We start from the raw sequence: 27,254 nt of genomic DNA on the forward strand, positions 1-27,254 counted from the left end.
ATTAGTTTCTATTTTGGGTTGGCCGATGATACCTACTCAGTACGTGTTCCTTGTACTGATCCCTACTTGTGTTTTCTTTGTTTTTCTTTTATGGAGTGCAGCAAGTGTACCATCGACTTCGACTCGCCCTCAGCTCTAACCAATTTTCAGCGCATCAGATTTCAGGGTGAGCTATTCCTTCTAGCTCGTGCTGGATTCTCTCAGTCATGGCATGATGTCCTTAAACCTCGGGCATAGACCATCTTATTTATTTATCTTGGTGTTTTTAATACTTTTAGACTTGGTATTTTGAGAACAGATGTCCTTGATGTGATGACTTTAAGGTTTTAGGGATAATGTGTAATAGACTTTAGAGGTTGATTTGATTGGATACTTTAACAAGTTTTGAGTTTCCGCATTTTATTGTTATTCGTAGTTAAATTATTGATATATGTTGGGATTTGGATTTTTTGGTTCGCCCACTTAGGAGGTTAAGTGTGGGTGCCACTCACGGCTCGTTTTGGGTCGTGACACTTGGATATTTGTGAAAAGTCATCTTCATGTTTTTATTGTGAAAGAAGCATTTGGGTCATATTGCCTTTATTGAACCCAGTGAGACTATGTTCATGGATAATTCTATAACAATCAAATTGAAGGTTATCAAAAAGGTCCTTCTAAAAAGGACATCTGATCAGGTGGTGACTCTAAACAATGTTTGTATATGACAAAATTGTAATAAGTAAGAGCAAAATATTTGTGAGAAAAAATTATCTCACTGAGGGTCTTTTCAATTACAATATTTTTGTTTATTCTTACTTGCTTGAGTCAAGCTGCTTGTGACATGAACGTTTGGGATATATCAATTACAAAACCTTGTAGAGAAAATTGATCAACTTAGAAGTTTTGCTTAACTTTGAGTACAATAAATAAAAATGTCAAGTTTGTGTTGAATCTAAGTATGCTAAGCATTCTTATAAATTTTTTTTAAAGGATTAATCCCTTAGAGTTGATTCACATTGACATTTGTGATATGAAGTCAACACCATCTCGTGATGGGAGAAATATTTCATAACTTTTATTGACAATTGCACTAGATATGGTTATGTTTATTTGCTGAATAGTAAGGATGAAGTAATAGAGACATCTAGGCAATATAAAACTGAAGTTGAAAATCAGTTGGATAAAATTATCAAAATAATTAGAAGTGATAGAGGTGGAAAATATGAATCTCCTTTTGCAGAAATATGCTTGGAAAATGGAATCATCCATCAAACTATTGCCCACACTCACCTCAATCGAATGGAATTGCAGAAAGAAAAAGGTGAACTTTGAAGAAAATGTTGAGTGCCTTACTTATAAGTTTAGGTTTACCACAAAACTTATATGGAGAAGCTAGCCTTACAGTAAAAGAGAATAACAAAAAGCTTTGTCTGTTCAGAAAGGAAGTAACAAATTTTTTTGTAGTGTGGGGGTGTCTAGCAAAAGTTCAAGTTTCTATCCCCCTCCCCCCGACCCAAAGAGTCAAAATAGGGCCTAAGATTGTGGACTGTGTTTTCATTGAATATGCTACAAATAGTAAAGCATGTCAATTTTTGATTCGTAAGTCTAAACATTCAGATATTCATAACAATACATTAATTGAATCAGATAATGCTAAGTTCTTTGAACTCATATATCCATATAAAACTAGACTTGAGTTGTCTAATAAAGGGTCTAAACGACCTTGGAAAAAATCAAAAGAGAATATACTTAATAAAGAGATTCACAGGCGTAGGAAACATGAAAGGACATCTACTTTCTTGAATTTGATTTTGTGACATTTCTTCTTGAAAATGAGTCTCATACATTCAAATAAGTTATGTTTTTTTGCGGATTTATCCTTTTGGAACAAGTCATCATGACTATAACTCTAACTAGCAGACTGGAGATCCCCAAGAGCTAGGTTCAAGGAGATCAAATAAAGTTGTAACTGACGGTTTGACATTATCAAACAACTTAATTCATTCTCGTGATGAAGACAATGTTAAGGAAAAATGATAAATCATTAAGGTGTTTTAATGAGTTGATAAATCTTAAAGTTTTTTTTTTATGTTTCTAAGTTTGTCAGATTTGAACAAATAGTGTATCTACACAATGACATGGTTAGGAATCACCTATGTGAGTGTGAAGTGTAATCCTCTTCAAAGAGGATGATTGTAAAAACTCATTTCTCTATACACTCACAAAACTAGGAGGTGTTCATGACTAAAATGAATAAAACTGTGAGAACCATAGATAATAAATGATTGATTGTGTAAGATGTGGTTGTCTAGGTATACGTGAAAGCTTGATGGTTCAAATATATCAAATCTATCTATTAATTGAGTATATCCGGCATATGTTCACTACAAAAAGCTTAAAGGAAAACCTACTTATCCAGATGCAATTAATTCTTGCTTGTAAAGTATACATACTTGTCCATTTATTTGTGGTAGAGGCATTCCCCATTCATGTGGGGGATTGCTGGATTTTAAAAGGTCTGAATGAAAAATGAAGAGTTGTGACTTTTATGAAGAGTTGTGACTTTTATAAAGAATTGTGACTTTAATGAAAAGTTGTGACTTTTATGAAGAATTGTGACTTTTATAAAAAGTTGTGACTTGACATCTTCGATAAGGCACAATAAGCATATGTTCACATTAACCTTTGTTATCTATAAATAGAGGAATTTCCTCTCATTTTACAACAATAAATTTCTGTACTTCTTCTACTATTTCTAAATATAGTAATCTAAATGTACTTTACTGTCATTGAGTGGTTCGCTGACACCGTGGTTTTATGTATCAATACACTGATGAGTAAGATCGTTCTAACCTGGGAGGATATATTCCATTAACCTCGGATACTTGAGGGGAATAATTTCCTTAAGGACACAATGTGCATTAAGTGGGCTTGATTTTCTTCTTTGAGAAAAATGTTTTGTATATTATTTCTAATATGTTTCAGATTCTACTAGTTTTAAGTTTCTAGTTTTGAAAATACTCTTTAAACTTTCTTGTTTCTTACCAAGTTCTTCAAAGTTATTGTTCTAAGCATCTTTGGAATACAAGATGAACAACACGTGGTATATTTAAGGTCATAAGTAAAACTGTTTTTAAATAGATGAAGAAACAATTCTTCTACCATCGGGAAGAATCTAAAATTTCTACTTTTTCAAAAAACAACAAGCAAAAACACAAAATTAATTTTTCAAAACTAAAATATCTTTTCCATATATAATTTTTTATCAATATATTCCTTATTAATTAATTAGCATATCTCATAAGTTTGGTTAACTTTCACTTAAAAATTTGGGAGGGACATCGGGAAGATCATAGGAAAAGACTTTTGGAAACTTATTTACGATTGGAACTGACTGAAAATGGGTATATCAATACTAGAGTCATTAACTTGAACTAAGTGATAGATGCACCCATTGGAGACTAACTTTCTAGCCTTTAGGTATGAGATGAAACGATTCTTAGCCACTACTGGATTACTTTTCCATTCTATGATTGACTTATTAGGAAATTTAAACTTGACTACTCGAGTCCTACAATAGAATGAGGCATAACAAGCATAAAGTCACTCCATGCCTAGAATGACATCAAATCCACCATGTTTAATTCAACTAAATCAGCCATAATGTCTTTATGACAAATAAAGATGGTACAATTTCGATAGACTCTTTCTGCTAGAATAGACTCCCTGATAGGTGTAGAAACACTGAAAGGTTCAAGAAGTTGTTCGGAATAAGTCTCAAACTCCATGGCTATATATGAAGTTAAAAAGATAAACTCGCACCTAGATCAAGTAAGGCATATACATAGAAAAGGACTTTAAGCATGCCATTAATAACATCAGATAAGTTCTCCTGATCCTGATGATTGGACATATCATATTGATTATTGGAACCTCCGTCTGCTCCTGATTTTGCACCCTGTAGTGTAGTCCTACCCAGTGGGGTGCCGAAGAAGCTTGGGCCCTACTGCCCCCGTTACCCTAGTTCCACATCAGGCATTCCCTGGAAAAGTGACATGCCCGTCCACATGTGTAACAATCAGCAGTACCAACACAACATTCCCCTAAATGAAGCTTACCATAGACTGGGTTACGAGTGAACCCTTGTGCCACACTACCCTGTGATTGAGAACCCTGAGCTCTAAAATTTTGGGAGTTCTGGTACATGTGATCATTCTTGTTCCTTGGTAAAGGCGCACCATATGACAATGGAATAGGTCCAGATGACCTTTGCTGGAAGGATGACCAATTCCCATTCCCAACTTCTGCTAGCCGGACTCAGGATATGTTGTCTTGGCCCTCTTATTCTGAGACTCCTCCCTATCCTTCAACTTATCCTCCTCCACTTGTTGCACATGAATCATAAGACTAGATATGCATTTCCCCTACCAACAAAGTTTCCTTACCCTTCTTATTTGAATAGTGGGAGAGTCCCTTACACAAACAAACCCATTCGAATTCTCATATCTTCCACCATATCTTAAGTATAGGGATATAATAACTAGGTGAACTTGAGGTTGTATTCTTTCACACTAATCGATTCCTGTTTCAAATTGAGAAACTCTCTTACCTTTGCATCTCTTAACTAGGAAAGAAAAGTCCCAAGAAGGAATTCTCAAACATAGTCCAACCCACGAGTGGTGCACCTTCTTCCCTAGTCTTATTCCATTGATCGTACCATATCTTGGAAACGCCCTTGAGCTCATACGTAGCCAATTCCACACGCTTTACATCAACAATAAGAATAACCTCAAGCACTTTCTAAAGTTCCTCCACAGTGTTTTATAGATCCTCATTGAGCTTTGATTCAGTGAACTCTGGGGGATTCGTTCTAAAAAATTCCCGAACTCTGGAAGTATCAATCATTTGATCCATGGTGACCAACTTGTGTTATCACAACTTGTGCTAACATTTGGATGACATTCTAGAACTCCGCAAGAGTGACATCATACTGAGGAGGTTGGACAACAAGTGCATTAGACCCTTTGGTCCAGCTTGGACTGGTCGTTCCTAAGGATTCACATTTCTCATAGAAAGACACCCTATGACATTTCTTCGTGGAGGCATGATCTGGAAAAAAAAGTACACATAAGCACGAATTAGAAGAAATCTTTATAGAGTTAAACTCTATCGCACGAACGAGAGTATGAAGAAAATAGACAATTCCTAATGTCTTGTAGCTTCCCTATTATAGATGTGGTGCAGTTCACATCGATAATAAGTACTCTACTAGACATGGCTTTATGGACACACAAGGACACTTGAACTCTGTGCTCTGATACCAAGTTTGTCACACCCCGAGCCTACATCCTGGACGTGGCTGGCACTTGGAGACCATTGTTGGCCCAAAGTGAACCATTGGTCTGTCTAATTATGATTCACATGACTCTATGGGATACACAGAAGCTTTAATAGATGAGCATTTAAATCATTTAATAAAAACTCTAAAACATTGTCTGAAAATACTTGACATAAATGATAAGTTTCAATAAAACATCTGAGAAAAATACTAGAAGTTGTCTAACTATGTATATCCATGAAGCCTCAATTGTTCAAGATAGGTGTTGGGAGACCCTCGACATCTCAAATAACACTAAAACGGAATATAGAAATGGGTCTTCTGAAAGCAATAAAGCCTCACCAAAAGTTGTCAAGAAGTGTGGTGTGATCTTAATGGAGCGTCTGTTGATGATCTTGAACACCTGTATCTGCATTATAAAAATATGCAGGTCAAATGACATCAATATATTGAATGTATAAGTATGAAATATGGTTGACTAATACAATAACCGAACAATTGACTAGATACATATCAAGCAAAAACTATATATAATCAAGTAGTGAAAACTATTTGTATTTTACATTAAGGTATACGATATAAGCAATATGAAGTAGAAAACTTTACTTTGTGGGTAGTTTCTCTAACCGGCAGCCATCACTACGAGCTTAGCGATGATATAACGTTTCACCCACGTTGTAAGGGCAACCTTAAACTTTGCCGGAGTATAGGATGCTACCTATAACTATGGATCCATCTAACAAGACTTCTTGAGGCAGTGAGAGGTTTCCCAAAAGTCAGTACAATCCTATCCTACGCTGGCTACGTAATTTTATAGGCTTTGATTTAAAAATAGATTCTTACCAAATTTGATGCTAGATACTACTCTCAAAATAATCAATATCAATATGATCAATAGTCCGCTGAGAGAACTTTCTTTACTTTAATTTCACTTTGCTTTACTGAAGTACCTTTCATAAAATCAATTATACTTTTTCTCTTTCTCAACAATAAAATAGTACATATAAAACCATTTTATTCTTTCTTTATTAACTCCTTTCAAAACATGCATTTACAATGTATACTTCTAGACTCATCTTTCAAGTACAAAATCAATGTATAGGAAATCTCACATAGTAATCTCTATAAACATGACTCTTATAAGTAATTAGGTTCACGTGATACGAAGCATGAACAACAAATTTTGGAATTCAATATGCATAATAGAAATCAAAATCTCAATGGTTAAGGAATTGGAACTCAAAATAAGAAACAAAACTGAATTTGGATTTTAAGAGACTACAGATAAAACTCTAAACATAAACTTTTAATGACTGAATTTAGATGTAGGGCGTGAGGACAAACTTATTCCATCACTATGAGTAGCCTTATATACTTGGAAGAACAAGGTTTTTGAAGAAGCTTGAAGAAGAACTTGCTTGCAAACCTTGAAATTCTTGAAGTTCTTGAGTGTAGTTTTTTTGAGAATGAGAGGGTTGAAATAATGAGAATTGATTGACTTTGACTTTTGGGAAAAATTAATAGTCGTGGGTTGGGGTTTTGGGATAAGGAAAAGTTATAAACACCCCTCCTTAAACGTGAAAAGAAGAGAACTAAAAGAATTCCAAAATAATGTGCGCGGTCACGCAGCTGAAACTTTGTTCACACGTCACTTCACACAACTTTAACAGTAACAATGACCTTGTCGTGCAGCCGTGCGGAGGATGTCCACTTCGCATCGCCGGTTCGCTTAGACTAGTAGTACCCAAAAAAAATACGCATAACTTTTAGCACATAACTTGTATTGACGGACAGTCAAAAATGGTTGAAAGAAGACTTCAAGACATTTCATTTGGTTGGTATTAAGCCACAAAATTCTTCATAGGTTAGGAAGTATGATTGATTGAAGTTGATACTTGAATGACGAAAAACTTAATTGTTAGGGAACCTTCCAACTCGACTTTATGCTACAGGTTCATTATGACCTTAACTCACATCCAAAACACTTCTAATACTTATGAATGGACCTTAATATATATGAACAAGTAGTATATCACCCGACCGAAGTTGATACACTTACGACAATCGATTCGAATTCTAAGAGTAGAATTGTGAGGTATTACATATAATCACTTATTTATAAAAAAATTTAAGATTAAAAATTAATTAAAATTGTGTATAATATGATAACACTTTGTTGTACAGTTCAGTTTGATATATAATATATGACGTACACCAATATATATTCCACAAACTAACAAAAAAAATTATTTAATGGTAAAAAATATGATGTAGAATGGTATAAACATGTTATTTTTCTTAGTATAAATTATGTGCATAGTTGGTATATATAGTGGTAAACATTATAAAATAGAAGGGTATAAACCTGTTATTTTTCTTGGTAGAAATCATGTGCAGAATTGGTATATATAGTGGTAAAAATTATGATATAGAATGGTATAAACGTGTTTTTTTTGTATAGATTTACTTAGTTGGATATACATTATAATGATAATTTGATGTTCACTTCGATCTGGTTACAATTTTTGACATACATCATCATTTGCACCATAAACGGACTAAAAAATACCAGCTAATTTGTATAAGATCATTAATTGCACATGCTGGCTTAATAATGATGGCCTACTATATATTGACAAATACATAATTGTTGGAATTATGACCCCCTTTATTTTGTAAAGGAACACGTACTAACTACTTGTTCTTTACTGTTTGTGAGTTCTAGTAAATAATTTCGTAAAATAATAATTAGTTCACAACTTTGTATTATTTATCTCAACTCCAAACAACACAAAAATTACACACCTAGGTAATCTAAGGAATTATAAACTCTAATTCCTAGCTACCCAAGACAAAAAACCCCAGGTTTAAGTCTTCTGCCGTCCGTCAAGTTTCTCAAACTTGTTAGACGAATCCTAGACACACACTTGATTGTAATCAAAACTCTTAACTACAATCTTACAACTTTTTTCTCACAAACTCGCAACACTCCCCAAGTAAATCTCAAAACTCTCTCAAACTCTTGATCGTGTTTTGATCTTCTCTCTATGTAAGTGCGCAAACTTCTTCGAAGAAGTTATTGCCCTATTTATAGATTAAACCTCCTCAAAGTCTTGTTCAACTCGAACTTGACTTTGCTGCATCCTCAACTCCTTGTTCAACTCGAACTTGTCTTCAATTTTCTTTCTTGACTTCACTTTGATTTATTTCCTTCTTGAACTCTTTATTTATCTTACAACTTTTTTCTCACAAACTCGCAACACTCCCCAAGTAAATCTCAAAACTCTCTCAAACTCTTGATCGTGTTTTGATCTTCTCTCTATGTAAGTGCGCAAACTTCTTCGAAGAAGTTATTTCCCTATTTATAGATTAAACCTCCTCAAAGTCTTGTTCAATTCGAAGTTGACTTTGTTGCATCCTCAGCTCCTTGTTTAACTCGAACTTGTCTTCAATTTTCTTTCTTGACTTCACTTTGATTTGTTTCCTTCTTGAACTCTTTATTTACACCCCTTATTTCCTTCTTTGATCATGCTTCCTACTTCTCTTAGGATTTATACCTATGTTTACACTTTGACTTATTATGCGCTCCCTTTTCCTTGTAGAACTCCTTTATAAAAAGGAAACTTTCTGTACTGGTTGCTTGTCGAAAAAGTAATCCCTTCACTGCTTTATAACTTCTAATTCGCGTGGTTGACGTTCTCCTTATCCCAGTCGGATTCGGTCTGAAAGGAACATGTCGCGCAACTGGCTCCTTTCATCTGTTCCTCTATAACAAAGCATTTACACAAACATAGGAGATAGACATGAACCTGAAACTCAAACCCAACATTAGCATTAATCAAAAAGCATATACACCACAAATGTAATCAAAATTAAAGATCGAATTAAGCACTTGTGATGGGGAAAAATTGGAAGGTCAAAGGCTAGAGTGGCTAGGCAATATCACAAGATCGGGCATGAGAGGGTAAATAAAAGTCCTTTTTCAGCAGCACAAAATATCTTTTGGATTAATAAAATTAGTAGTCTTCTCAATTTCAAAGGTAGCATTGGTCTATGCAAGCTCAGCCTTGAGCTTTGTGTTTTATTTTTCTTTAGCAGGCCTACATGTTCAAGATCATAGTTCATATGCAGCTGGTCCATGGCATTCTAGTGAGTGACACATATGACTTCAATTTCAGCTTATTTTTTTCCGTTTTGTATCACCTTTAAGGAACCGGTTCAATCTCCGGAGAAACAATAATTCACTCATCTCTAACCCCCGAAATCAGTAATCACCTTGCCTAAGAGCATTGTCCGCTTCCCAAAGTTTACAACTCTAATTTCAATAGAGTGAGTAAGAGGACTAAATTTTCTTCAACATCATTTGTAGAGGAACATGTTCTCTCAATTTGTTCCCTAGACGTGGTACTATCAGGTGCAGCACCAACTATAATAATTTTTTACATCAACCCTAAATCTCAGTTTATATGGATCCCAATAGGAGAACTAGGTTCAACAAAGGGGTTTCCCATTGATTCCCCCTCACTAAATGCACCCAAGTTGAGCCTAACAATTGAACTTTGTTCAACTGTAGGGTCCCCAAAAATATTCCCCCTCACAAGGTACATCCTCCAAAAACATCCTCAGTAATTTTAGACACACCCAATACAAATTCTCCCTAAGAACCAGCACAACCTACTTTCTACACCACAACCTATATTTTATAAGGCACCAAAGTAGAGGTGTCATCCACCAAAGTCATCTCAACCATAACATCAGATAGACCATCACACTTAGAATCTCCAAGAATGTAATTAAGAAACATAAATTGTAATTAATCAAGCATAGACATGTTTCTTGAAGAACACTTTATTCCACAATTTTAGAAAAAAAGGATTTCTTGGTTAAGAAGTTTATGGAAGAGAAGAGTGTGAGTTGTAGAGACACACTAGGATAAGGCTTTTTAAGAAAATGTTTGTTTAGTAGTATTGAGGACATGAATATATCTTTTGGGACAAGTGGAAGGAATAGGTACATGTCCATTGATTATATATTTAATTATGAATAATTGTAGTGCACATACCTTAGATCTCCAGAAAATGCTGAATTTTTGCTCCAATTTTACTAAGCTTCTCTCCTTTGACAGATGGAAATACAATGTTATAGTGCGTGAGTAGCTTGGCTTTAAAAGTGGTATAGAGACATACAACTAAATGTACAAGACTGAGCATAAAATTCATGATTAGAAGGTAGTATGCGCAATGTTCATTAGCCACTGAGGGATACTCATGTGATTTTAATCATCCCCAAGTTCCAACATGTTCCTTTAAAAGTGTTTCTTTAGTCTTGCCTACTTTTCCAACTTCTTTGATTTGACCAAAAAGAATTTTCACCACAAAAACTACCATTCCATCCTTTTCTTCTGCAGGTGAGAGGAATTTCTTCTAGTTTCAATCATGTGTCTCGAGCAACAGGTGTTCATATAGAATGTTGCTTGCTTCCTCTCACTTTTCCTGCAAATTCAAAGGTTAGATTTAGGAACCCAGACTAGTTTGGGTCCTTTGTATTGATAAAAGGGATGAATGAGATCTCTATTGATCCATATTGGTAAAACATTTTTAATTTTTTTCTTTTGCCCCAACTTGTTCCTTTGACGTGATTCCTTTTTTTTAACAAGGTTAATTTTTTTATTTGAGGCAGGTTTGAAGTTTTTATTCATGTGAGTTATATAACTATTGGGCAGGTACCCCTTGAGTGACCAATACTACCACATTGTGTGCACAAATAAGAGGTTTTCTTAGAGACTTCTTTAACCAAACCTATTCCAGCTTTAGTGTTATGTGCTCTATTACTGAGCTGAGTTACAATCATTGAGGACTTAGTCCATTTGTTTGCCCTCTCAAGCTCATACTTAGTTCTAGACAGGTCAAGATTTATCTTCTAGATTTTTCCCTTTCAGAAAATAGTTCATCTTTTAACCTCTTTTAGATCTTGGTCACATCTGATTTGGTCACCACTATTTTTTTCTTTTCCATTCCCAGTAACACTTTGTTTCAAAATTTCAGATTTGAGAGCCAAAGTGCAGGAATCAAGTTGTTGTACCTGTTCCTTTAGGAATTGATTTTCTTTCTTGAGATCAGAATTAATTTTTTCAAGATCAATATATTCAAATTTTAAACTGGTCAAAGAAGTCAATAACTGATCTCTATTTTCATTCAACCCTTGAAAATTATCTATGAGAGTTAGAATAAGGGAAGATATTTTTTTCTTAGAAAAACATTCTAGTTTATTTTGAAGGTCAAGAAGATTTGCCTCGATTCAGAGTCTGGTTTAGAGTCCTCCATGGCCATCAAAGCAACATCTTCTGTATCATCTTCAATTGAGTTGTCTGAACCTATTCCCCAAGCAGCATACATAGCAATGTCAGATTTTTTTTCTTTGCTCAGAGGCAATTTTTTCTCATAGTTTCCACTTTTCTTGAGGAGCTTTCTGATTTTTTTGTTGATCACGGCTATGTCCTCATCATCCAGATCAGATTCATCACTCTCAGTTGCCTTGAAAGAAAAAAAATCATATCTTTGCTTCTTTTACTCATTTTTGTGTTATCAACATTCATTTCATAAGTCTTTAGATTTCCTACAAGTTCATCCAAGCTCATGGTTGTCAAATCCTTTGCTTCTCTGATTGCAGTGATCTTGATCTCCCACGACTTAGATAGAGTCCTCAACACTTTATCCACCTGTTCCTCAGTAGTATATATTTTTCCCAAAGACACCAGCTCGTTCACAATAGTAGTGAATCTAGTAATCATATCTTGAAGTGATTCACCACTCTCCATCTTAAGTGCTTCATATTCAGATGGTCTAACAATTTACTTGGGGAGTTCCTTTATGTGCATTGAATAGTGTGTCTCAAATTTGTTTCGCTGTAGTACAACTAGAGATGCGATTGAACTCGTCAGGCCCAAGTCCACCTACAAGGATGCACTTAGCTTTAGCATTCTATAATCAGCTTCTCCGTATTGAGCCTTGGGCTTAGGAATGACTTTCCCTTCATCATCCTTCATCATAGGAATAAGAGGACCATCAGTAGCTCTCATCCATAATTCATAGTCACGAGCTTGTATAAAATCCTCCATTGTCGCCTTCCACCATGCGTAGTAATATCCATTGAATAGTTGTGGTATGTTGATGTGTTGACCTTCACTGTGTCCAAGAGGAGGTGCAGAATTCATAGTGATCTTATCTTGAGTTATTAGACTCTACAAATATAACCTGCTCTGATATCAATTGTTGGAATTATGACCCTCTTTATTCTGTAAAGGAACACGTACTAACTACTTGTTCTTTAATGTTTATGAGTTCTAGTAAATAATTTCGTAAAATAATAATTAGTTCACAACTTTGTATTATTTATCTCAACTCCAAACGAACACAAAAATTACACACCTAGGTAATCTAAGGAATTATAAACTCTAATTCCTAGCTACCCAAGACAAAACCCCCCAGGTTTAAGTCTTTTGCCGTCCGTCAAGTTTCTCAAACTTGTTAGACGAATCCTAGACACACACTTGATTGTAATCAAAACTCTGAACTACAATCTTACAACTTTTTCTCACAAACTCGCAACACTCCCCAAGTAAATCTCAAAACTCTCTCAAACTCTTGATCGTGTTTTGATCTTCTCTCTATGTAAGTGCGCAAACTTCTTCGAAGAAGTTATTGCCCTATTTATAGATTAAACCTCCTCAAAGTCTTGTTCAACTCGAACTTGACTTTGCTGCATCCTCAACTCCTTGTTCAACTCGAACTTGTCTTCAATTTTCTTTCTTGACTTCACTTTGATTTATTTCCTTCTTGAACTCTTTATTTACGCCCCTTATTTCCTTCTTTGATTATGCTTCCTACTTCTCTTAGGATTTATACCTATGTTTACACTTTGACTTATTATGTGCTCCCTTTTCCTTGTAGGACTCCTTTATAAAAAGGAAACTTTCTGTACTGGTTGCTTGTCGAAAAATTAATCCCTCCACTGCTTTATAACTTCTAATTCACGTGATTGACGTTCTCCTTATCCCAGTCGAATTCGATCTGAAAGGAACATGTCGCGCAACTGGATCCTTTCATCTGTTCCTCTATGTGTATAAGATCGTTAATTGCACATGTTGGATTAATATTGATGGCCTACCATATATTTACAAATACATAATAAATTATTTAAACCATCAAATACACCTTGAACTAACCATCCATTTACCAGAAAAAAATTAATGCTTAACCAAAATAATTTATAAAATTCGTTTTATATTTGTTGTTAATTTTTTTTCCGGTTATATGAATAATACCATCATACACAAAACATACTCAATTTTCAACTTAAACAATTATACAAAAAAATAATTCAAGTTTTTTTCCTGATCAACATACGAATTAAGATTCAAAATAATTATACAACATACGATTTACATAAAAATTCAACAAAAAAACTTTAAAATAGTGTTTTCAGACATTCAAACGATTTTTTAAATTTAAAAATTGAATAATACATTCATCGTTTCAATGCTTGAAACTATAAAAACTTGTAAAATTGATCTACAAAAAACTCGATACTAATTTAAAAACCTCATACATACCTATTACATTCCATTTTCCGTCGTGCTGAATTAAAATTGGCACATAGTTTCTTTCAGCCATTGAAACGAGTTTAACAGGAGATAGACAATTTGTTTTTGGTTAAATACATTCTTTTGAGGTTATGAGAGAGAAGAATTAACTAATGAATGAGATATTTGTGGAAGGTAAATAACAGAACGGAGAAAATTAAACAATTAAAACCCAATACCAATCATGCGTTATCTTTTATTTATATATACTGTTTTTTCCTTCTTTTGTTTTCAGTTTTGTAAAGATTCTATTGCTATGTTGATGAAATGTTAAATTACTATTATATAGGAGTAATTTAGATGCCTAAATTGTATAGTTATGTTTTTTTACCCTTAGTCAATTATATTAGCCATCTTATTTAAAATATTTTCTTAAATTTTGTATAGTCCAAATTAATTTATGGATAAATCTAATAGAATTTGGAAACTTACATAGTTACTTACACAACAAAGTAACCAAAATTTTAATATTGCATATATTTCTTAAAATAGTCAACCAACCTAAACAATTAACATCCTTATTCTAGAAACTAAAATAGGAATTTTTAAGTTAAATTGCCTTATAAATCAGCCTAAGTAAAAAATTCTTATCCAATATAGCTCAATTATTGTTTATTACACAAACTGTTTTTTCTCCATTTTTTGTTGATGAAGTACATTCGGTCATTCCTTACCCATTTTGACGATTTGTCCATGTGCACACTTTTTGGTTATTTACAAATAATTCTAGCTTTAATTGTGGACACTAACTAATCGATGAAAGAGATTTATCGGTTTAAAATTTGATTATTTGCAGATGTGAATTATTTTTGAGTAAATAATATATTAAATGACTCAAAATATTGAGAGAAGCTCATATTTAAAACTTGGGATTGCTTAAAGGAGATTTGAGTTGATCGGGATTAAAAAAATCAGCTTGGAGAATTGAAGATACTATTAAGGGAATGAGAAGATTAGTTACTAACTATGATATCATTATCCGACATTGCTTTAGAGAAGCTAACAAAGTTGCTGATTAATTGGCTACTATTAGTCTGTACAATATTTTTGCTGAACTTCCTAAGAAAGTTCGAGGCTTGTTAAATATGTATAGCTGACAGCTACGTACCTCCATTCAGAGTCAAGAAGAATAGACCAAGTATGCTCACTCATGAGCCTCCTTATACTTTCAGTTTTATTGTCACTTTTATTTATTATTTACGCACTCCCTTTAAAATAGGCAGGTGTCTTACGCCTGCAAATTCGAGGGGACCTATTTTTTAAAGTTATAATAAGCTATGTTTTTTTTAAAAAAAGAAATAACATTGAGTATCATTTTTTTTTTGGTCTGCTTATTGAGTACTATTTGTAGAAAAAATAAAGTTTTCATATAAAAAGCAAATATTATTAGAAGCTTGACACATCTAGAGTATTATGTCTCAAGAAAGATTAAATGAATTTACTGTATTATCAATTGAAAAGGAATTATTAGAAAAAAATTGATTACGAAAAAATTATTAATTTTAATCTCAAAAATCAAGAAGAATACACTTGAAAAGATAGAAAGAAATTGATTGAGAGAAAATTCTCTTTTCTGTATGTTTGACATCACTGTACAGATGCGTATATAAACAACTCACGAAATATGTGAACAACAAACTCCGTAAAGATAATGAAGAACGTGGCTAACTAACTATGAAATGTGTCCTACATTATCTAACAAACTAAGTGTCCTACTTTGTTTAAAAAACTAAAAGATAATTGCAAGGAATAAAATGAATATATATGAATAAATCGGCTAATTGAGACAAAGATGGATTGAATGAGAGTGAAATTAAATCAGCAAGAAATTGTTGTCGGACGAAATGGCAATCAAGCTCCACATGCTTGGTTCGCTCATGAAAAATGGGATTCTTGGCAATATGTATAGCAGCTTCGCTATCCGAGTGAAGAGGAACTGGCAAAGCTATAGGAATCGAAAGATCAGTGAATAATTGTACCAACCAAGTCAACTCGGCAACAACTCTCGTCATGGACCGATACTCAGCTTCAACAAAGCTGAGAGAGATAGAAGTCTGCTTCTTTGACTTCCAGGAGATAGGAGAAGCACCAAGAGCTATGTAAAATCCACTTACAGACTTTCGTGAATTGGGGCAAGCCCCCCAATCCGAATCACAGAAAGCTATCAATTCAAAGGATGCTGATGAAGACATGAATAATCCCAGACCAGGGTCCTTCAATAAGTAGCGAAGGACACGAAGAGCAACATTCAAATGAGGAGCCCTTGGATCTTGCATATATTGGCTCAAATGTTGTACTGTAAAGGCAAGATCTGGGCGAGTATGTGTGAGATAATTTAACTTTCCGAGTAGATGGCGATACAAAGTTGGGTCTTTGATTAGATCACCCGAATTAGCAAGCAATTTTGATGTGGGATCAAGAGGGGAAGATACTGCAGTAAGGCCGAGAATATCAAATTTTGACAGTAAATCCAAAGTGAACTTGCATTGAATGAGAATTAAACCCCGATGCTCGCGAACTACCTCCATACCAAGGAAATAGTGCAAGTTTCCAAAGTCTTTAATTTTGAACTCTTGAGACCTAATAATCAAATAGGTTGTTTTGTATTTGCGAACTTTGAAAGGAAACCTATTAATCAGATAGGTTGTTGTTAAAAGACAATCACCCCAAAACTTAATAGGTAAATGCGATTGAAAAATAAGCGCTCTAGACGTTTCTAATAGATGCCTATGTTTCCTTTCCACAACTCCATTTCGTTGTGGAGTGGAAACACAAGTTGTTTGATGAATGATTCCTTGAGATGACAAAAATTCAAATTGCAGTTTTCCAGTCCCTAATTCAAAAGCATTATCTGATCTTATTTTTTGGACTGTAGTGCGAAACTGCCTCTCTATCATGATTAGGAAAGATTTAAGTACTATAAAAGCATTTGATTTGGAAGATAGTAAGAACGTCCATGTTCCTCTACTAAAATCATCTACTATAGTGAGAAAATATCTGAAATTGTCATGAGTAGGATTGTTGTAAGGTTCCAAGTATCTACATGAATTAATTCAAAAATAGATTTTGTAGAAGTAGAACTAGAGGGAAAAGGGAGTTTGAACTGTCTAGCCATTGGACAAATAACACATGGAGATTGAAAATTTGAACAATGAGATACTGGAAAAGACATAATTTTTCTCATATTGATTAAAGGCATATGACCGAGTCTATAATGCCATAGCTTCTCTTCTACATTTGAAACATGAACATTGAAACTAGAATTTAAAATAGGAATAGGATTGGCAACACAGTGCCTTCTTGGAATTAAAACTTGACTAGAAATAAAACTATCCCTAGAAGCTGCAGCTTTAGACTTTGATTTTAGAATGTAGAGTCCACCTTTTTCTTCACCAATATCCAGTGGCTGCTTCATTGAAGGGCCCTGTAGAAAGCAAGAATCGGGAGTGAAGAGAACATGTCGATTAAGTTGTTTATACAACTTGTGGACAGACATAAGATTGAATTTAAAAGATGGAATATAGAGAACATTATGCAAGATCAAATTTTTCAGAAGAGTAACAGAACCATAATGTGTGACCTTAACTTTATGAGAATTGGGAAGTGTCACCATGATTGGATTTCCTAATGACTTAAAATTTGAAAGAAGATGCTTGTTAAGAGTCATATGTTCAGATGCACCACTGTCCAATATCCAAGATTGGTGTATATTTTAACCAAAAATGCATAAGAATTGAAAAACCTTTTCATACCAGCACAATTGGCACTCGTGGAGCTTTGACATTGTTTTCACTTTGTTGTCCCAATTTTTATTGTTGAAGTAATTGCAAATTTTCTCCTATGTTCTCCTGAGTTAGAGTTTTTCCAACATTGTTATCACTTTGCTTTCCCATTTTAAATTGTTGAAGTAATTGCAAAAGTTCTCCTATGTTCTCCTGAGTTAGAGTTTTTCCATTTGAGAACTCATTACCCCCTTGATCAACCTCCTCCATAACGTGGTAATCATTGTTAGCCAGAGTTTGGAATTTCCTTTGCTTTGTTTGAAATCTGGAGGAAATCCATGAATCCTGTAGCATTTGTCAATGCTATGACCTGGCTTTCTGCAATAGGCACATGTGCTTGAATTCTTCTTTGATTCAACAAATCCCTTTGGTGGTTTGAAACTAGGATAGTTTCTATTTCCTCCTGCTTGATTTGTTACGATAAATGATGTAGAATCCCCTGGATAGACATGAGAAGTATTGATTTCTCGTTGCTTTTCATCTTGGATAACCAAGGAATAAGCCTGTACAATAGAGGGTAAAGGGGATGACAACAAAATATTGCTCCTAACACCAACAAAAGACTCATTTAGCCCCATCAGGAATTGTAACAACCTTTCATCTTGATGGGTTTCAGAAGTTTTGCCTTAGCACCACAATCGCACACACAAACACAAACACAAACAGAAAAAGTGTTTAACGCATCTAGTTCATCCCATAGACTCTTCATTTTAGTGAAATAGCCTGATATACTAGAGTTACCTTGCACCACAACATTTAGTTCCTTTTGTAACTGGAACAATTTTGCACCATTCGTCTGACCAAATCTATCTTTTAGGTCGCTCCAGAGTTCTTTGGCACTTTGGGAGTAAAGCACTGATTCAACTATCTCTTTAGATAAAGAGTTGAGAAGCCACGAAAGAACCATGTCATTGCAGCGTGACCATGCCTTTTGAAGAGCCAAATCTGCAATTGGAATCGCCAGTGAACCATCAGTGAAGCCAAGTTTGTTTTTGGCAGAGAGCGCAATTATAACGACCCTTCTCCATCCACCATAGCTTTTCCCATCAAACATTGTGGAAATGAGATTCATCCCTGGATAATCAGAGGGATGAATATAGTAGGGAAGAGTTGAATCGATAACATTATTTCCAGCAGAAAGAGTGATTGGAGTGCTTTCAATAATCGGATCAGAAGTAGAAGACGTGGGTGCCATTGCAGAGAAGATGAAGAAAAGAGAAAACGAAACAAGGATTTTAGGCAAATTCTAAACCTGCTCGGATACCATGAAAAGATAGCAAGAAATTGATTGAGAGAAAATTCTCTTTTCTGTATGTTTGACATCACTGTACAGAAGCGTATATATACAACTCACGAAATACGTGAACAACAAACTGTGTAAAGATAATGAAGAACGTGACTGACCAACTATGAAATATGTCCTATTTTATCTAACAAAGTAAGTGTCCTACTTTGTTTAAAAAACTAAAAGATAATTACAAGGAATAAAATAAATATATATGACTAATCTTCCAGAAGCTTTTTTTTTCAGACAAGAAACACACCTAGCAAACCTCTGTCTTCTTCGTCGTTACTGTTTCACATTATCTACACCAACAATACTTCATAAAAAAATATAATATTTTTGGAAAAAAGTTTAAGGCCTCTTTTTGTATTTAGCTTTAGTTCACTAGTGAGTAGTGTGTTTGTATTCAGCTTTAGGCCACTAGTGTGCTTGAGCCACATTTCTAACACTTAGTAGGACCAACAAACCAAAAGTAGGGACAATGGGACAGGGCAAGTTTGAGCTTTTGTGGAGGCGGTGTCCAATTTTTTTTTTTTTTTTTTAAAACATGTGGGGCGGAGCAGATTTGTGGTTTGCAAATTGAAATGTGAAATTAAACTAAAACCTAAAATCATTTCAATCAGGTTGTTATTCATTAGGTTTCCTTAATATCAATCCATCTATTCCAATTGTTTTGTTTTTGATTGTTTTTAATTATTTTTTTAATTTATCAACGGTCGATGTTAAATCAAACATAAACGACTTTCACTATTCGAATTAGATATTCATCAATAACTATAAGAAAGAGTAGTAAAGTTACAATTTTTTCAGCTATTAATGTAAGGAAAAATTCATTTATAAATTCCACTCTAATATAACCATTCTAAAAAAAAAACATGATAACTATTTTGGGAGGGGGCAAGTCAGTAAATGAGAGCTCTTTGTTATAATTTTCAAGCAGAATAAGGAAAAGAATGCACATATTGCTCCTATGTGAAGCGGGGCAGGTTAGGGTCTTCGCAACTTTATGCAAGTTTGCCTCGTAATCGCTCCGCCCTGCCCCATTTTCCATCCCTAAACAAAAGCTACCTTCTCATAAAAGTCAAGTTTCAGAAGGTTGGCATTTCTTACATCTATTTAGAAGAATATTACATATCACATGTACCAAAAATTTGCACATCACTCGGCACCAAAGCTGTAACCAACATAATTTTGGGTGATTATGTTAAGACGATTTTGCATGACATCCATAGATGGATAAGGAGGAAAACACAGGCGGTAAAAGCAAGTGTGCGAGGTAGGCAAGCAATCACGAGAGTCTGAGGTTCTGTAGATATGAAGTTTCGAATCTAGACCACCAAAACCCTCAACAGGCAGAGACTTGATTGAAGTCCAGAAGAAGAGAAGCACGTTTCTCTGCTCTGCCGACATACTTCCAACTATCTGCAGCAATAGAAAAGAAAACTTTGAAAATGCTGCCGGGATAATAACTTTGAAAGAGTTCAAAAATCTACCACGTCCAAAAACAATAAAGAAAGAGAAGATTAAAGGGGAAAAAATGTAGACTTCTCGATAGTTAATACTCTGGAAACATACTTAGAGCAGACAAGAAATAAGTACCTCCCAAAACCAGGATATTTGAGGATCATCTTTTTTATAGCCATTGTAATTTGTATGTTCTTTCCAGTCTTCTACAGAAACAGCTGTTTTACTCCCATGAAGCATCCTGTTAAGGTCTTCATGATCTAGGATCCGGTAAAAGGATTCCTGGAGCCGTCGGTCAGTAATTATGTCAGCAAAACCTTGAGCAAAATGGGCTACCTGATGAGCAATTGATTTGACAAAACGGTGTTTAACAAGAAGATTCACATAGTTATCCCTATTTTGACTGTTCACTATCGTATTTTTCCCATTAGGGCAAAGCTCCACTACTTTCCTGGATCCCAATTCTTCATCTTCACAAACAAATGTTAGGCTTAGGATATCTTCATCCACCATCTTAGTATCCATCTCCAGTATCTTCTTGCAGCCACTGTACAAGTAGGGATCTGCATCCCTAATGTCTTCAAACGAAATATCCTCTCCAGCTAATTGCAAAAAGAACACACGATCAAACGCAATGCTTATTTGTACTCTATGCAACAAGGCCAAGGCAATAATCCTGCCGGAGAAGACAAAATACTCAAGGTGCAATGGGTCCACTTTAGATGCTGCAAGCACAAATGCAGATGAAGGTTATTTGCATTGTAGCACAAATGCAGATAGGAGAATAATATTATTTTCGTGAAACATCAAAAGATTGTATCAAACAGCTTTGTAGTTGCAACCATCTTATAAATGTAGCTGTGCCATACAATCCAAGTATACTAATGAGGTAAACGAATGATGATACAACTAGTACATACTCATTCATATGCCATACAATCCAAGTATACTAATGCACCTTCATTGAGAAAGATATCTAACTAGAACTGCAATGCCATAAATAAGTCAAACTCTTTCGATCATTACTTCATGAATTTTATCTGATTGCCTGGTGTGATTGGAGAATCAAAGAACCAAAGGACATCAATAATAACACAACTAAAAAAATATACTAACATGAGAACTAAATCCAGACAAAATTAAATTTAAAATCTCAGCATGTTAGAATGGCTTAATCTCCTAAAGCAGGCTGGCAAAATTAAACAAAAACTCAGCTTTTCTGGACAGTAAATGAATATTGGCAGAAGTGCCAAAAGGAGACAAAAACTCAGCTTTTCTGCTGGACAGTAAATGAACTTATGAAGTCAAGTATGGTATCAATGTCATTTACATTTGAGTTCAAACTAACATTATATTCTTTCCTTTCTCGGCGAAATATCATTGAATCTTCTCTCTAGATGATCCATAAGATTGCTGCCAGAAGGGGAAAACCTACCTTTGATCAAGAGTGTATAGCAAGACTTAATAGCAAATAGACCATTTGTTTGTCCTTCCCAATCATAGTATCAGTCTTGGGCTGTACTTTGGGGCTGCTGCTCAGTTTTTCTAAAAGCTGTCCTAGTTGTTTCTTCCTTCTAAGGAGGATTTTCTATCCTTCTTTAGGGTCCGCTACATAGTTAAACAAATCTGAGAAGGGGAGTGTAGCAGTGGTTTGATACAAGAAAAGATGCTAAACAATCTGATATTCCGTTTTTAGCGGGTATTATCTTTCCATATCAGGATCTTTTTTTTTCCGTATACTCAACCCTTGAATAATGAATAGTTCATGTTTCTGTAGTTCCTTCCACAAACCTCCAATGTGTGTCCTCAATCCTTTCAACTTACTAAAATTTATGTAGCAACGAATCAGTAAATCTCTCAGACATGGGTTTCATGAAATAGTTGAACCTCAAAGAATGCTATGAGGGTATGAACACAAAGAGAGATAATACGTATACTCATACTCACAAAGATTCAACCTCTATCTCATACTATTTATCTATTTTTGAGGAAAAATCAGATAAGAAACATCTTTCATACTCGACAACTTTAGATCAAAAAATTAACAGAAGGGATAAATGAGAACAAATGTCACATTTTATGTGTAACATAAAGGCAATAAAAGTTTACCTGGATTTGGGAAAAACCTTCTACCGTCATTTGGGCATGAAACAAATAGAGCATTTTGAGGGTTGAAAATGGCTTCACATACCAAGGAAAACCACTCCCTCAACACACCAGGCCCGATAGCTTCTTCATTCTCAAATTGAATAAATAATTGACCTAGCAGAGACCTAGGACTAGCATGTCCAATGTACTCAAATGAGTCTTCAAACAAACGAGACCTGCAAATGAGCATCTCGTAAAGCTCCTCGTTCTTGTGCCTCCCTTCTAGAAGTATCTTCAAGGCAAAACGCTGCCTTATCTTATAATGTGTTACTTCCTTGTGCTCAAGAATCCACTGATAATCTGTAGACTTTTTTGAAAGCTTACCTATCAGAAAGCACAAAGCAACTCTTCTTTGCCTCATCTTCTCCCAAAACATTTCATTCAATCCCTTATACAACTTCGAAATGCTTTCTAACTCCTTTAGAATTAAAAGATACTGGGACCAACAGCCTATAATAGGCTCACCTCTTCCTATGTTTACCAAACCCAGCTGGCGTTCCAGTTCCTTCAGACAAAGCTCCGATTTTTCCAGCAAGTCACAAAAAACATGATGCACGCCTTTAATCTCAGATCTTTCATTTCCTGCTTCATCTTGCATCAAGGAAGGGAAACTAACCAGACTGCCAAATGCTTTTTGACGTCGTATTGCACACTTTACCCGATGCATGAACTGAATAAACTCACGCACATCACTCTCTGATAACTGTATAAACTCAGCTAATTGCACACTCAATTCCAAAGCATGAGATAACCTTGTTGCCAACTCATGAACAAAAGGGAAAATATCCTGCAATCTTAACACATGCTTAACATCATGGACATTCCTCTTCATCATTGCAGCTAAACTACTACGGCAAAATATATATAAAGTATCATCAACACCCGCAGCCCCTCTTAGAATCGTACAGAACTCGAAGAATATTGGAGCAAACTGCCTATATACGGTTGTAGGATCGGTGAAAAGTATCTTACAGTTATCTATAAATTGACAAACGCATCCATGAGCAGCTTGTTTTTTAATTACAGAAGGAGATACATAAAGTTTTACCAGGGCCGCAGGAACAGAGAAGTAAATAAATATTTGGAGATATTCCTCCGATCCATCTGCGCCATCCTTCGGGGTATTTGCGAGAAAATCGGTAAGCATCTTCGTCATACGGGTGACATTAGCATTAATATCTGTGTCGTCATTGCAGTTGCAGAGGTCATGAATAACCAAATTCAAGTCACTCATCAGTTGCAGGGTATCATCATTTTGTACACCACATTCTGATAGCGTTTGGGACAACTCAAGCTGTTTGCCGCAGTAGATTAATCGCTGTTCCAATGCTGGTACAGCAGAGGTCGATCGGATTGGTCGAATTCCGGTGATGGAATGGATTTTCCAGTGAACTGATGCTACTGTATCAGACGAATAGGCTTGAATGACCAGGGTTTTGCCGCCGGAAAACATACGGACGAAGAATTGAATGGGAGTTTTCAGAGAAGAATTGAAGAGGATTTCGTTATGTCTCATCCTGGCTGTGCTGGCAGCGGCATAATCATTGAACTTGCGTTTGGTGCTAGTTTCGTGAGGTAACTGGTACGCCATTGATGAGAAAGAAGAAAAGAGTTTTGAGCTCTGTACTAATTTTGAACATATGTTAAAGAGGAAGTCAAATTTGTCTTGCCTGTTAAGACTCACCCTTCCTCCACCTGTGCACTGATTTTAAACTATTTTCCTTTTTTGTCTATTTCAAATATTTTTTTATTCTATTTCAGAAGACTCATATATAAATATATGACCCCATCAATATTATAAATTCATAATTCTTTAAAAGTACAAATATATCAAAGACAATTTAGTGAAATATGAATTTATTGTGTTTTTTTTTTTGTTAAAATTTTAATCTAGTTGAAACTCATCTCTAACTTTTCTTATTGCATCAAAAAGTTCCGGTGTTGTCTTTTCGTACTGCATTATAAAATTGTGAAAAGTTCTAGATGTGATAAGTGTAACACCCCAGAAATTTTTTGAGCTAAGACTTGAACTATTCTTCGTTGTGAGTAGGATTTTACCGAGGAATTAAAATTTCTTAAGTGTTAAGTTCACTAGATGTAGTACCTTGAGTTCGAAAAAGAACTAAATTGGAAATAGCAAAATCTGAAATTTTGCAAGTTAAGCTAAGTATGAGTTTTGGGTTGATTTCAAACGAACATAACTCATAGCTCAGGATGATTTAAGTATGCTACCAGATACCGTAGGAAATATCTTTGAATTATCTTTCGGACGCCACCGAGTTTGCTAAGTTTCGAGTTCGGATGAGTGAGATATTGCCTTTTGAAGTTAGGCTGTCCAGTTAAGGAAAGTTAGCTGAAAATAGTGAGGGGTATGTTGGTCTTTTCCTTACCCAATCAGATTTAATTCGTTTTTAGTAAGGTTTTAAGGGTCTAATCCTATTGGGTTCAGTTTTATAATCCTAAAATTAGCCTAGGGTTTTAGTTGAGAGTTCAGGAAGAGAAAAGAGGAGAAAAGAGGAGAGGATCAAGCGTTCGTTGAGATTCTTGCGTCTTGATGCGGATTTTCGCCATGGGTTTAATCCCTAAGAGGTATGTAAGCTTCCATAGGGTTGGGTTTGTCCACCCACACGCCAAACATATTATTTTCAGCGAAGTTTCATTCTCAAAAAGTTGAAGGATTTAAGTTCTTGATAGGTGTTCTTGAAGTTCTTTCTAAATCTTGTTGTGTTGGGTTTTTGATGATTTCTTGAGATCAAAGTGAGTGTTCTAAGGGTTGTATTGAGTAGATTAGAGTGTATTAGGCTAAGTAATTGATTTAAGTGATTGGGGAAGAAACCGTTCGATTCTAGGCGAGTTAGGGTGAGAAAATGAGCAAAGAAATTCGTAGCATTTTCTGGGTTGGGGCCTGGCGCGATACGCCAGCCAGAGCGCCCCAAACCCTCATATGAAGTTTAGGACCTGGCGCCCCGCGCTACCCATAGCGCCAGGGTCGCCTTCCCCATCCAGTTTGTCACGACCCGAGTCTACACCTTGGACTTGGCCGGCACTCGAAGACCATTGTTGGTCCCTAAGCGAACCTTCATCCTGGCTGAGTACAAGCGGAAGACTAACTTAAGCATGCAAAAGCTTAAAACTGAATAAAATTCAATAAACCCAACTTTTCGAAACTTTAACTCAATGAACAACTTAGAATAAAAATAATATATTCAACTCGCCATAAAATAGGCAGCTTAAGTCTTTAAAACATTTAATAAAAATAAATGAATAATACAGACTTCTCAACTTCTCAACTATACTGACTATCTATGAAGCCTCTAACTGATAAAGATGGAAGTCGGGACAAGACCCATGACATCCTGACTAAACTGAAAAGTAAATGAAATCCTCCGGAAGCAAGGAGGCTCACCATAGCTAACTCGAACTCTCGGATGTATCAACGAAGCTTCTGTTGATGATCCTGAATACCTGTGTCTGCAAGATGCAGGCCAAATGGCTCAGTACGTGGAATGTACGAGTATGTAAGAGGAATTCTAAAGCATAAACATAAGCTTGAAACTTGATAAAAAGAAACATACTTACCTCTTCTCAACTCACTCAACTCAAAGAAACATAGCTCAACTCAATGATAAGATATTCAACTCAGAGGTATACTCTAGGATACTCAGAACTACTCAAACTTACTCAACTCAAAAGTACTCAAGGATAAGATACTCAATTTCAAAGATATAATACTCGACTTGAAATACTCAACTCTAGATACTCAACTCAATGAATACTTAACTGAACTCATTTTGTTATAAAGCAGTTTAAAACAAGTGCAATATAAAGAAAAGGAAAACTGTTTAAAACATGATGTCAACTCATAATCATAAATTCATAAAAACATACCATGCTCCCTCTCAAAGTCTACTTGTGCAATGCATGAAGAAAGTCCCATACCCCCATTCATACTAAGCAGAACCCCTTGAGGAACCATGCAATTAGTGTTGTGGGAGTTTCTCTAACCGACAACCACCACTATTAGCCTAAGTGGTGATACAACGTCTTGCCTACGCTGCCAGAACTGTCCTATACGTTGCCATCATATAAAACGCTTAACTTAGTGGATCCACTAGCTTAACTTATGTGATCATCTAGAAAGTATGACCTATTAATACCCATGATGGCTACATGGTTTATGGAGACTTGAGTTAATATGAACTCGCATCCCCATATCGGTGCTCAATACTACTCCCAAAAATATACTTAGCTCATATGTTTTAAAAACAAACTTCTTTCTTTAGTTTGAGATAATTACTCAAAACTTAGCTTAAAAGCTCTCTTGAAATCGATGTTCCCTTTTCTTGCTCAAGTGTGAAAACATTTATAAACTCTTTGGGGAATACCTAGTTCCCTTATAGCTTTTTTGAAGAAATGAACTCAACTCTTTACTCTTTACTCAACTTAAAACTTAAGTCTTAGAACAAAGTTAAAACGTTTGTGAAAGACTTTTGAAAAACTTTAATGAACTCCTCTTGACTTGCCTCTTAACTTCTAAACACGACTCTTCACTTTTCTTGAATTAAATTATGGATTCAAGGATTGTGAGTTGTGATAGGAAAGATCTCATGATGTTTA

The 27,254-nt window shown here is 35.1% G+C and overlaps 1 protein-coding gene and 1 long non-coding RNA gene across 2 annotated transcripts in view; one reads left to right on the forward strand and one right to left on the reverse strand.

Moving 5' to 3' along the window:
* Positions 1 to 227, forward strand: part of LOC102604290 (uncharacterized) — a 1,489-nt gene extending 1,262 nt beyond the window's left edge. The window contains exon 3 of the long non-coding RNA XR_368932.2: positions 102 to 227. This is a non-coding gene — a long non-coding RNA (uncharacterized lncRNA). The remainder of the gene's footprint in view (positions 1 to 101) is intronic.
* A 19,700-nt stretch (positions 228 to 19,927) lies between these two features.
* LOC102603952 (E3 ubiquitin-protein ligase UPL5-like) lies at positions 19,928 to 24,292 on the reverse strand. Its single transcript, XM_006366992.2, has 3 exons — positions 22,599 to 24,292; positions 20,625 to 21,214; positions 19,928 to 20,447 (listed from the first exon to the last, which is right to left on the reverse strand). Exons 1-3 carry the CDS (start codon positions 24,226 to 24,228, stop codon positions 20,184 to 20,186), a joined length of 2,484 nt encoding a protein of 827 aa, XP_006367054.1. The 5' UTR covers positions 24,229 to 24,292; the 3' UTR covers positions 19,928 to 20,183.
* Positions 24,293 to 27,254: the final 2,962 nt, after the last annotated feature.

The sequence above is a fragment of the Solanum tuberosum genome, unplaced genomic scaffold, assembly GCF_000226075.1.
Source record: "Solanum tuberosum cultivar DM 1-3 516 R44 unplaced genomic scaffold, SolTub_3.0 scf00720, whole genome shotgun sequence".
Taxonomy (NCBI): domain Eukaryota; kingdom Viridiplantae; phylum Streptophyta; class Magnoliopsida; order Solanales; family Solanaceae; genus Solanum; species Solanum tuberosum.